Raw genomic sequence first — 12,392 nt, 5'->3', positions numbered from 1 at the left:
GTGTCAGGATCCTGATCATGCTGGATGGTGGCCCCAAGAGCCCTTGGAGAGAAATCTCTTCTTGGGAACCCATGCTCTCAGCAAGCCCTGGATCTAGGCCTCAAGTTTTGGGCCTCGACAGCCCCGGTTCCTAGAATTCCCAAAAGCAAATGTGGGGTGAGGGGCCCCCCACATCTCCCCCCATAACGGCCCAAAGTTCCCTGGCACTTCAATGGCTCCTCTCAGTCATCTGACCATTGCTTCATTTTTGTGAGGGGGAGAAAACACAACAGCAGAAAGTGAAAACATCCCCGCTCGCTCCGGTGAACGAAAAGAGACTCCGGTCTCCCTTTAATTTTTTTGTCCTCAGAGGGAAAGCTGTTTGCAGGTGGATTAAACGTTCCTTCTGAGACTCTGCCCCCGAAGCCGCTGACCTCCCTGCGACTGTGACCGTGTGTGTCTGTGTGAGTGCGGGCGGGGGGTTTGGGTAAAAGAGGGCCCTTTGTGCCGCCGGTAAGCCCTGCGAACATGACCCCCGCCCTGTGGTATGCGGCACACCTGTGCAGGCGAGCAGCCGGGCGGGGGCGGGGGCCCTGCACCGTCGCAGGGATCACACCTTCTCCTTTCTTCTCCTTGGGGCCATGTCTCCATCGCCCCTTTGTTTAGGCTTACACCCCCAAATACCAGGGAGGCCGTGTGTGCACGTGTGCGTGCGCGCGCGCCAGCGAGAGCGACGCAGTCCCGGTCAAGGCCGGTTTGCGGCAGGACAAGGAAAAGGCAAAGCAGGAGGACAGAAGAGAGGACAGGAGGACTGGGTTCCCGCGGCCCCGCCCCTGCCTACCTTTGCAGGCCTTGCGGTGGGTGATGGGCTTGCCCATGTCGCGGTAGTAGCCCTCCTTGCAGTAGTGGCAGTGGCGGCCGGCCGTGTTGTGGCGGCAGTTGAGACAGACGCCCCCGCTCTTGCGCCCCGACAGCTTGTACAGCTCCATGTTGAAGCGGCAGCGCCGGGCGTGCAGGTTACAGTTACAGGCTGCGGGGAGGCAGGGAGAGGCGTCAGGGCGGGGGGCAAGGGAGGGACTGGCCCCAGCCTCCCCCCAGCGCCGCGGCTGGGCCGCCCTCCTTCCCCGGGAGCTTCTCCTCGGCTCCCCTGTTTGCACCCAGGAGCACCTACCAGCCACCCAGCAATCCCTGAGCCCCAGCCAAGGGCCCTGCTTCCCTCTCATATGGAGACCGTTCACGCCCACCCACCATGTGCCAGCCCCCCCATCACACACACACACACACACACACACACACACACACACACACACCTTCAAGTTGGGAGGGGGGCTGGCATCCTCCTTGGGCCCTAATCCTGATTGCAAGGGGCCAGTGGTGTCCCTCCCCCCATTCAGATGCGGAGACCTTACCCCAGCAGCTGAGAACAGGACTGTGTTTGGGGACCTGGCCTTTACAGAGCTGATTACATCAAAATGAGGCTCTGAGGGTGGGCCCTCCTCCAATCCAACTGGAGTCCTTATAAGAACAGGCAGTTTGCACACAGGGACGTGCACACACACACACAGGAGAGGGGGTCTGCAAGCGGAGCAGAGAGGTCCCGGGAGAAGCCAACCCTGCCTTAGCCTTCCAGCCCCCAGAACCAGGAGAAAGACGTGTGTGTTGATTAAGACCCCAGCCTGAGGTTTTCGGTGACAGCAGCCCGAGCAGACTCCTGCATTGTTTCCAGGGCTTTCCGCTCTGGGCCAGCACACTGTCCCATCCCTTGAGCTCGGCCACCAGCCTGTCTTCTTCTGCCACTGCTCCACAAGCCACCGAGGGATCAGGGGCCGGCCACACTGGGGTTTCCTTCCCACCTTTCCCTCAGGCATTCTCTTATCTGGTTTCCCTCCTGCCTGGCCCTGCTTCCCTTCCCACCGCCAGCCACCGGAGCAGGAGATCTGGGCTCCAATCTGAGGATGTTCGTCACCAGCTGAAAGTCTTTCAATGGCCCTCCCGTTTTTTCCTCTGGGTAAAATCTCAATCAGTTGTCACACCCTCAGGGCTCCGAATAAGCTGGTGGTGCTTCTCCCCACCCCCCTCGTTAGCTCTGCTCATCCTCCCACCCCGCTCTGATGCTTGAGCTGTCCCCAACTTTTTTCAGCTTCTAGAGCATGCCATGTGTGAGGACCCCTTGCCTGCCCCCTCCGTGGCTTGGCGGACGCACTTCTCCCCAGACCCCCTCCTCATCTGCTTGCAGCCTTCTTATCCTCCACGCCTTGGTGTCACTGTATGTCCCTGACCCATATTCCTTTCACCCCCCCCACCCTGGGCATCCCGTGCACCCCCTCAGACCACCCCTGCTTCTGCGGGCTCCGACCTCTAGGATAACTCTGGCTTCCATCTGGTCTACTCCTGCTCCCTCTTCAACGCCCTTCGCCTGCTTTTCAGCTAAGTTTGTTTCGAATCGCATTTTTATGGAATGTCTAAAGAAATGCTTAGTGCCAGACACTTGATAAACAAAAGCAGAAAAGAGGCGGGGGGGGGGCGGGAAACGCACTCAGATTTGCAGCAACCATGGTTAACACAGGGGTCGTCCCTTGCAGGCTTTAATTAACATTTGCTCAGCTGTGGCGCTCTGTCATTCTTTCCTACCGACGTGGGTCATACTCTGCCTCTCCCTCCGTGGCCTATTTTCTCAGAGCGATGAACATCTTTTAATGCCAGATGCCATTCTGCACAATTATGAAAGGCTGTCCCGTCTCCCCTGTACTCGTGCATGCAATGGGCTCTCTGCAATCCCCAGTGGGTGCATTTCAAAGCGGGGCCTCCCCGGGGGCTGGGCAGTTAGGTTGTTCCGGCTTTGTCACTATACAAACACCCCCAACAGTAACCACCTTTGGACATGTGCATTTGTGCTCTGCTCTGAGGGCTGCTGCCCAGCGAGTTTCTCAAGACAGCACGCCCAGGGTAACTTCTGGATCCGCATCTTTTTAACTCAGGATCCAAACTGTCGAATTGCCCTGGAGAAAGGCGGTCTTAGCGTCCAGCCCCTCCCAGCAGGATCTGAGAGCTACTGTTGCACTACACCCCTGAAGAAAACAATAGTACCCCTTTGCTCTCAGTACTCTTTATTTTTCATCTCCGCCAGTTCATCTGGAAAGCACACACACACATGATTTTAATTTGCGTGTCTCTGGTTACCAGTGAGGTTGGACATTTCTCCATGTGTTTGTTTTTCTTTATATTTCTCTCTCTCGCTCTTTTTTTTTTTCGTGCATTGCCTGTTCATGCCATTTGCCCACTTTTCAAATAAGGTGGGGTTTTTTTTTTCTTATAACATCTAATGTTCTTATAAATGATGGACTAAAAACTATGTGCCTTTTCTCCCATACAAGCTGCACAAATTTGTACCAGCTTATTTATTACTTTTGTGATTAAAAAATATACATTTGTCTCTTTAACTTTTCTCTCAGACGTTACAAGTTTCTTTAGGTGTTCTTGCTAAAGGCATGCCCATTAGTCACTCAGCTGACAAGCAGAGAAGGACTTGGCTTAGGAGGAGGCACTGTGGGGGCCACAAGAGGAAAGATTCAGCTGACACCTGAGTCTGGAAGCAACTGGAAGGCAAATTAGGCCAGAGAATGATTCCTGAGAGCCTCACCAAGGATCCCTCAGCACCTCCAGCTTCTGGCTCAGCCACGCCTCTCCACCAGCACAGGGGACGGTCACGCATACACACATACATCCACTGTCCCTTTGGACTCACTCAGCCAGACAGAGGTGCTGCAGGCTGCTCAGGGTTAAGTGACCTACCAGCTCAGGACCACCAAGGCAGGAAATGGGGGCCCAGGACTAGAACCCAGGTCTTCTGGCTCCTGGCTCACTACCCCCAAGGGAAGGACCCACATTTCTGGAAGGAACAGCGGGGACTACAGCACAGAATCTGGACCTTTCCTACTGGCACAGAAGTCACAGGGCCTGACACACCTGCCTAGGGACAGGGATCTGGGAAGATCACTCAAGCCTGGCTTCCTCAAGGCTCTCTTGTACCAGGAAAAGCCTTACTAGCAGGATCTTCTGGTCCTTCTTAGAGGCAGATGCTCATACTGTGTCCTCCTCTGTAAAGACAGTGCCAGCTGTCCCCTAGCAGCCCCCCCCAAAGGGGCTGCCTGAACCTCTGAGCCCCTCCAGGGAGCTCAGCAACCCCCTTCCCCACCCCAAGGGGAACCCCTGGGAGATATCTCTCTTCCATATGCACCTTACACCAACAAAAGGTTCTTCCCAAACAACCGGTCACACAAAAGAAAGCTCAGAGGCCAAACATCAAAAGGCAGGGCTCCCTTCCCTCCCACCTCCTCTTGGAGCTGTCAGGGGACATCAAGTGGCGATTGCCCATGCTCAGGCTTCTGCAAAGTATTTTACGGCTTGTTTTCTTTTCTCTGTGTTTTATTTTCTCTGCACAAATGGAAAAATGCATCAGGCAAAGCAGCCCCATCTGGGTCCCTCCGCTCCACACAGAGATGTCACCTCACTCCCAGCTGGGCCCCAGCCCCTTCCTCAAAAAGACACCTTAATCCCTCATGCCTTCCTGTTTATCTCCTGCCTCTCTTGGAGGCAAAAATATTGGGTATTAGTTTCATTATCAGATTTCAAGGAGGAAAGGAAAGGGTAGCTTTGTGAGAACAGAGAGGTCAGCCAGGGGGAGAAGGGGGCAGGGGCAGCGCAACTTCTGAGGAAACTCCAGGAGCCAGGACCAGGAGCCCTGCGGGCTCTGCATCCTGTCCAGGGGTCCCCCAGCCACCCAGAGAGAGCTGGTCTGGTCTGGACCCCAAGTTCCATGTCCTCCTCCCCCCCCCCGCCCCCAGCCAGTTCAATTCAACATACACCTGAGTGCTCCAGTTACATGCCAGGCCCTATGCCCCAGGCCATGAGGGAGACAGGGATGGACGATGCATCCCCAACTGTCCAGGGGCTCCCTGTCTGACAGAAGGAGGGGGCAGACGAGGGCTCTTGGCAGCAAGCTTTCAGATTAAGTAGGACAAATGCTCTCCTGAGCGGTGCTGGTTCCTTGAGGACAGGACAGTGTTTGCCCTTACATCCTCCAGCCCAGAGCAGATTTCAATATATTTTCATGTACAATTAAGAAAGAGCAAAAGTAGGAAAGTCAGAAAGTAGATGATGGATGGTTGAGTGGGTAGGTGAATAGATGAATGGGTGGATGGCTGGGTAGATAAGTGGATGGACAGATGAATGGATGGATGGATAGGTGGGTGTGTGGGTGGGTGGACAGGTGGACGGTGGATGGACGGACGGACGGATGGATGAATGGGTGGGTGGATGGATGGATAGATGGATGGATGAATGGGTGGATGGATGGATGGATGGATGGATGGATGGATGGATAGGTTGGTGTGTGGGTGGGTGGGTGCGTGGGTAGATACATGGATGGATGGATGGATGGATGGATGGATGGATGGATGAATGGGTGGGTGGGTGTGTGGGTAGATGCATGCATGGATGGATGGATGGATGGATGGATGGATGAATGGGTGGGTGGGTGCGTGGGTAGATGCATGGATGGATGGATGGATGGATTTGTTGGTGTGTGGGTGGGTGGATGGATGGATGGATGGATGGATGGATGGATAGATGCATGGATGGATGGAAGGATGGATGCATGAATGAACTGATGCACGCATGGGTAGATAGGTATGTACATGGATGGGGGCATGGGTAGAAAGAGGACAGATGGAGAACTGTGTGGTCTGCTTGGACCACATCCCGACAAGATACAGCTTTGTAATATTTGTGACATTTCTTTTATTATTGCTTTGAGCTACTTAAAACTTGTCTTGCTGCTTTCACTCACCAATGTATCTTCCGTCTGCTCAAGCAGACTACAGTGCTTTCAGGAGAAAAACCCACAGTTAGGATGCCCTGGATTCCTCCCAGGACCCCAAGGAGGACCTGGTACACCATAAGGACTGAATCTGCATCCATTGGTTTGATGAGTTTACCAAAAACAGGTGTTGGCCGTCTCCTGAAAGACCTGATAAACTAACTCCCCATGCCCACATGCCCCCCACCCTGCCATACACCTCGCTGGGATAGCCCAGGTCCAGAAAGGATCCTACAAGCATTGCTAAGCTGTATCCTGGCCCTGGTACCCTAAATTTCACATGACTCAGGGGTTCTCAGTGGAACAGCAAGGCCTCCTCAGAGCTCTGGACTGGGGCCAGGGGCCCTCCTATGCTCTCCCGGCACAGGGGATCACTCTGACTTTTTTCCTCCCTTCTAGGGCAGTTCTTCTAAGAAGGTGACCCCAAGTTATTGCTCTAGCAGAATAGGACTTTTATTTCTTTTTAAATTTTTTCAAAGATTTTATTTATTTGAGAGAAAGAGAGAACACGAGAAGTGAGAAGGGGCAGAGGAAGAGGGAAAAGCAGGCTCCCCATTAGCAGGGAGCCTGACTTGGGGCTCAATCCCAGGACCCGGAGATCATGACCTGAGCTGAAAGCAGATGCTTCACCATCCGAGCCCCCCAGGCACCCCCCTGCGTAGGAATTTTAGATTTACATATCTGCAGCTAAATCGTCCGAAGTAACTGGCCCATGTTGGCACCATCCACAAATTGGAGGCGGCGTACGGAGGAGACCAGTCCTAGCCCTGGGATGTTCATCCCCAGGGAAACACAGCCCTCAGATCCACCAAGATTATCGACAAATCTCTACACATCCAGGCCCCAGGGGCAGGCTGGGGCAGGTGCTGCCTCCCTCAACACTTCCTTCACCAACTTTGCCTGTGTGCTGGGTAGGGACCACGAGACTCGCTCAGCACATGCAAAGTGTTCACAAGCTCCTTGGGGGTGGAGTGGGGGCTCTCAGTTCCCCAAGGGGACAGTTTCCCCCCCCCTCCCCCAGGCAGACAGCTGACAATGTCCACAGACATCTTTGGTTGTCACAACTGGGGGAGGGGCTCCTGGCATCTACGGGATGGAGACCAGGGATGCTGGTACGAGTCCTACCAGGCACAGTTCCCAGCCCAAAATGTCAGTAGGACCAAATGTGGGAAAGCCTGGGTTAGAGAGATTGTAATGGTCTCACCCACGGGAGCTTTTATACCCCTTATGGCTGGCTAAGATGCTATTCTCTAAGACCAACCACAGCTTTGAGTATTGCCCAGCAGCGGGTGACAAACGTGTTCGCTCCTTCAGCAGATGCCTGGAGCCTTTGAGCGGATGGTTGCTGGTTGAGTGCAGGGGAGAGAGCAGCAAACAGGGCAGAGTCCCGCCCTCAGCCCTCAACCCTCAGCATGTTTCTGCCTCAGAGGGGAGAGGGACAGTGGTCTAGCAACGGCACAGGAAATCCATCGGGCATGTCCAAGTGTCCTGAGTGCCGTAAGGACTGACAGTCAGGGAGAGCATTCTGCATGGCCCCTCTGGGGACCGATGCATATGGGGCAGGACTTGAGAAGAGAACCAGGACACAGATGGAACATTCTGGCTGGCAGGCGCTGCCCCAAATGCAACCTGCACGGTGGGGGGAGGGGTCACCTGCGCATCTGGTTCAAATGCAGATTCAGCTTCAGGAGGTCTGGGGTGGGCCTGGGGGTCTGCATTCCTGACAAGCTCCCAGGCTAGTGGACCAGGAACTGAAGCAAAAGAAATAGGTCGGAACATAAGCCTCTCGCTGGAGAGGGAGCCGGCAGGGAGACGATGGGTAGAGTTCATGGTCTGTGCTGGGGCCGCAGGCAGAGGTCTGGTTTCGAAAGAAACTACTCCTTGGACGATTGGTTCAGAATGAGGCAAATATTTGAGTTGTTTTTAAGAGTTTGAGCTTTGATCTGTTACTCTGTACTCTATCTGGTATCCTATTTATTTAGAAATGGTTTGACCCTTGTTTATAAATCTTCAACGCTTTCCGCCCTCTGTGGCGTGTTGTCTGAGACCAGATCTCAGCTTCTCCTGAGGTGACCAGGCCGGGCTGTTGCCTCTCTCCACACCCCCTCACCAGAGATGTCAACCCACCAGAGACTACAAGCGGTGACCGGCTGGGGTGAGCCAAGCAGATCGAGCCATTGCTAAGAGACTAGAAGCATCACACGCGAGCAGCTTGGTTCCAGTCAAGGCCCTAGGGTTTGCAATCATCTGAGGGGTGCCTTGTGTCAATTTTAATTTAAAGGCCATTGAAGGGGCGCCTGGGTGGCACAGCGGTTAAGCGTCTGCCTTCGGCTCAGGGCGTGATCCCGGCGTTATGGGATTGAGCCCCACATCAGGCTCCTCTGCTATGAGCCTGCTTCTTCCTCTCCCACTCCCCCTGCTTGTGTTCCCTCTCTCTCTGGCTGTTTCTATCTCTGTCGAATAAATAAAAAATAAAATCTTTAAAAAAAAAAAAAAGGCCATTGAAAAGCATCGCCTGGACATAACCAGGAGAACTGGACAATTGTCTGAAAGAAGGGAGCGAAGGGGCATCTGGGAGGCTCAGTCACTTAAGTGTCTGCCTTCAGCTCAGGTCATGATCTCAGGGTCCTGGGATCGAGTCCCGCAGGGCGCTCCCTGCTCAGCAGGGAGTCTGCTTGTCCCTCTCCCTCTGCCCCTCTCCCCTGCTGTGCACTCTCAAATAAATAAATAAAATCTTAAAAAAAATGCGTCAGGAAGCACAGCTGCTATGGGGGTTGACACCATGCACTTTGGAGCTCTCGAGGGTGTGCCCCCTTCCTCCTTCTCTCGAGCTCTGGTTGACAATTCAAGGAGCCACTCACACACACACACACAGACACACACACACACACACCCGCAAGACCCCAGAGTGTGACGGTTCTCAAACGCAGGTGCAGAGAATCACTGAGATTGCCTACCAAAACCCAGATGGCTGAGCCCCGGCCCTGGAAGTTTCTGATTCAGGTAGCCCGATGGGTAGGCTGTAGGTGGGATGAGAGGGTCTGTCCTGCTGACCAGTTGGGGCATCCTGTAGCTTCCACCTGCTCGAGGAGAAGGTGATGGGGGACGGGGGCGGGGGCAGCCCACAGGACAGTGGCGACCTGTGTCTTCCAGAAGGAAAGGGTGTAGCAAGGATACTCAGCGGGGTATTGGGCAGAGGAAACCATTCTGAGGAAGAGAACGAATCCACTTTTGGGCATGTGGGGGGTCCTGGTGGGGGGGGGGCTTGGCGGTCAGCAGCAGGGATCTTGGCTGGTGGGCTCAGGAACCACGCCGAAGCCACGCTCGTCAGGAGCCCCAACCACCCCCCCAGGTCTCTCTGATGAGCCTCCTCTCAGTGGACAGAAGGCCCACAGAGCCACGGCGTGGTTTTGTGGTTTGTTTTTTTTGTTTGTTTTTTGTTTTTAAAAGCTCCAACTTTGACCCCCGGGACCTGTGCTTTATCTCCAATATCAGAAACAGAATCTGTAAGAAGTGGATCAAGGTGGTCAGAAAAACAACTGTAAAAACGGAGTGGGAAACCGGGTCCCGCGTCAGTCAAGGAGGCCGGAGTTCCCAGCAGCCACGGCGGGCTTTAGATGGTTTCTGATAAAGTCCCGGGAGATAAGTGGCCTGTGTTTGCCGAAGGCTTAGAGAGCTTTAGCCCGGGTCTGCACACAAAGGGGCCCTCTGTCAACAGGCCTTCGGGCCACTAATAGGGCTGAACAAACACTAGGCAGTAACAAGCTCTTCACACCTGTGGGGCTTGGGAAAGGCGGCCCCTTTGTCAGGATGTCAGACAAAAGAGCAGCTGGGAGCCGTCCCCCCCTCCCAACCCAGCCAGACCCTCTCCGGCTGCTGGCTGCTGGAGAAGGACACACTGGGAGCGGGGGACAGAGCTGATGTCTGCGGGGCTCACCCCCTTCTTCCAGCACGAACGTGGACTCCAGCTGGGCAGGGAGAGGGCCCATCATGGGGGCCCCCCCAACGTCAGGCTGATGGGGAGCTGGGGCTGGGGGTCAGGGGTACCTGGGTGAGTGGCCCCCGCTGTCCCCCAGGCACAGCCACGGCCTGCTGGGGCGACCGGCCCCTCCTTAGTGGACCGTGCAGGGCCACCCCCCGAATCGGCTTGACCTCGCCGTCACTTTTTCCACTGACTTTTTCTCTCTGTAAACATCTTAGCGTTTTCTTCCCTCTGCCCTTTTTTGGCTGCTCTGCTTTCCCTCAGGCTTTGACGCCATAACTCCTCACGCTGCCCAGGCCTTTTCGCCGCTAAGGCATAACTCCGCGTTCCTCCTGCGCAAACATCCTCGTCTTCACAGGCGGTAGGCCCCTCTCGGTGGAGGAAATGCCCTCGTTCCTCAGATCCTCCCTCCCGGCCGTTCCAGAGCCCCGCCCCAGGCAGCCGGGTGGAGGGGGCCCTGCCCTGTCACCTCCCCCAGGGGTGGGGGGGGACTCCAGCCCTGGCCCACTGTGTGGCATTCCGGATTCCAATGGCCCTCCTTCCCAAATCCCCCTTCAGGCTCCTCTCACCTTGCTGCTGCCCTGTTCCGGAACCTTCCAGGCTCTATTCTGGAACCTTCGGGGCCCTGTTCTGGAATCTTCGGGGGGGGGGGGGCTGGGGGTTGGCCCACCAAGTACAAGATGCAAACTCCCTTGCCCTCAGGGGTATTACTGGCTGCAAAGCAGAGGTCCAGAGACTAGGGTGTCTTGCTTCTTCCTTACATCAGGACCCTGTATGAACGCCCCCACCCTATCCCCATTCTCACATGAGATCTCTCAGCCAAACTGGGAAAAGGGGACATCATCCCCCAAGGGTGAAAACAGGATCTTGGAGCTCCTGCGGGCTTTCAGTGTTTCCTAGTTTACCCTCCTGTCGAAGAGATGAGAAAAATGCAGCCCCAACCAGCAAAGGGACTTTGCCAAAGACCTGGAACTCGTTAGGGGCACTCCTAATTCAGGGCTCTTTCCAGACCTCCGGCACGCGAGGGCGGCATGGTCGTGGGCGGGAGGGAGCTTGATAAACCCCCGCAAGGCTGCTGGAACGCATTCCCGAAGGCCATGAAGTTTCTCGAAGTGGAAGCTAGGTCATCCGAGCAAAGCTTCCCCCCCAGACTTTGATGGCCACGAAATCCTCTTTGCCTTGTGGCTTGTCCGCCCTGCCCGGAAGGGGCTGCCTTCCAAGCCCGCTTCCCCAGAGGTGGCGTGCACACTCCCTGTGTTTTATTAAACGGACATATGAGGGCTGATTTGCCAGCCGCGCTGGCCAAGCCTGGCCCCTGGCTCCCTGGAGTCATTTCCCATCTGTAATGGGTCCCATCACCGGATCTGACACATGCAGGGCTGGAGATGCGAGGCCGGACTCCAGCGGCCGTGGGAGAGGCTGGCGGAGAGGGAGCTTTAATGACTTGCAGGGCGTTCTGCCCCCGTGACACCGGGCGGAAACTCATCCGACTCCCGGGACACCTTTCCCATTCCCGTCACCGCTGACCCACGGGCATCGTCCCTCCTGGGCTGGACCTGTTATTTCAACTCTGACTCAGGCTCGAAGGTCCGGAGACCGGCCTAACCTGCCGCCCAAACCGCTCCAGGGATGTGACACAGCACATGGCGCCTGGTGAGCCCAGGAGCCAGAGCTCCCTGCCTGTGGATGGTGGGGACAGGCTGAAAACGGGCTCCTGCCGTGGGGGTTGGGGGGTCACGCTGGGTCAACACTGAATGCACTCTACCAACTAAGGTTGCCAGATTCAGCAAATAAATATACGGGGACGCCCAGTTACAGTGGAATTTCAGCAAATACTTTCTGGTGAAAGTATGTCCCAAGTGTTGCAAGGCTGTCCTATCTGCAGTATCTTCCAGACCCCCATCAGATGGGTGCTTTGCCTAAAATGTGTGATTTTTACATAACAGCTTTTTTTTTTTTTTTAATGAAAGGCAGCTGTGACCTGCTGGGCATCTGCGAGCCCCACCAGAGGGTGGCAGGGGGGGTCCCCGAGCTTCAGCAGGAGCGGGAGGGAAGAGGTCTGCTCAGGCTTTTCTGCACTCCTGCGGCTGCCTGAGGCTTCCATTCCTGCTTGCTTAATGCCAGCCTGTCTTTTCTCAGTCACTCCCCTTTCCATATCTGCTCTATGAGGACAGAAATCGAATGTCTGAGGCCACGTGGAGATGTGACAGGAGGGGCAGACCTGCTCATCTCATGTCCCCCAAAGTGTCCTCCTCCTGGCCGTGGACACCACCATCAGTGCTGAGCGGACAGGCCGCCTCTCTGCCCCCACCAGGCTCTGCGGGGGCTCGCTGTTCCCCCAGCATGCCCCAATTTCCCATGCAAAGATTCACGTGGAACCACACTGCCATTTAGGGGGAAACAGGGGGGAGGAAGGCAATTATGATCAGAACGGCCCAAACTCTTTACCAATTTTCATCGGGACATGCTTTGCAGTGGAGTGGACCCACAACTCTGCACCCCCATTCTGAATCCAGTTATTTTAACCAAACCAGTGGGTATCACGTATCTAGA

The 12,392-nt window shown here is 55.4% G+C and overlaps 1 protein-coding gene across 2 annotated transcripts in view; it reads right to left on the bottom strand.

Moving 5' to 3' along the window:
- Positions 1–12,392, bottom strand: part of NTN1 (netrin 1) — a 160,068-nt gene that overhangs the window by 60,412 nt on the left and 87,264 nt on the right. The window contains exons 2-3 of one of the 2 annotated variants that reach the window (XM_034646931.1): positions 8,815–8,937; positions 821–1,009 (exon numbers count right to left, since the gene is read on the bottom strand). In XM_034646931.1, the coding sequence (XP_034502822.1) occupies positions 821–1,009; positions 8,815–8,937 (312 nt within the window). The remainder of the gene's footprint in view (positions 1–820; positions 1,010–8,814; positions 8,938–12,392) is intronic. The other variant, XM_011227392.3, reaches the window with a different exon arrangement.

The sequence above is a fragment of the Ailuropoda melanoleuca genome, chromosome 17, assembly GCF_002007445.2.
Source record: "Ailuropoda melanoleuca isolate Jingjing chromosome 17, ASM200744v2, whole genome shotgun sequence".
NCBI lineage: Eukaryota > Metazoa > Chordata > Mammalia > Carnivora > Ursidae > Ailuropoda > Ailuropoda melanoleuca.
The sequence above is the reverse complement of the archived record's forward strand: the minus strand, read 5'-3'. Positions and strand labels throughout refer to the sequence as shown.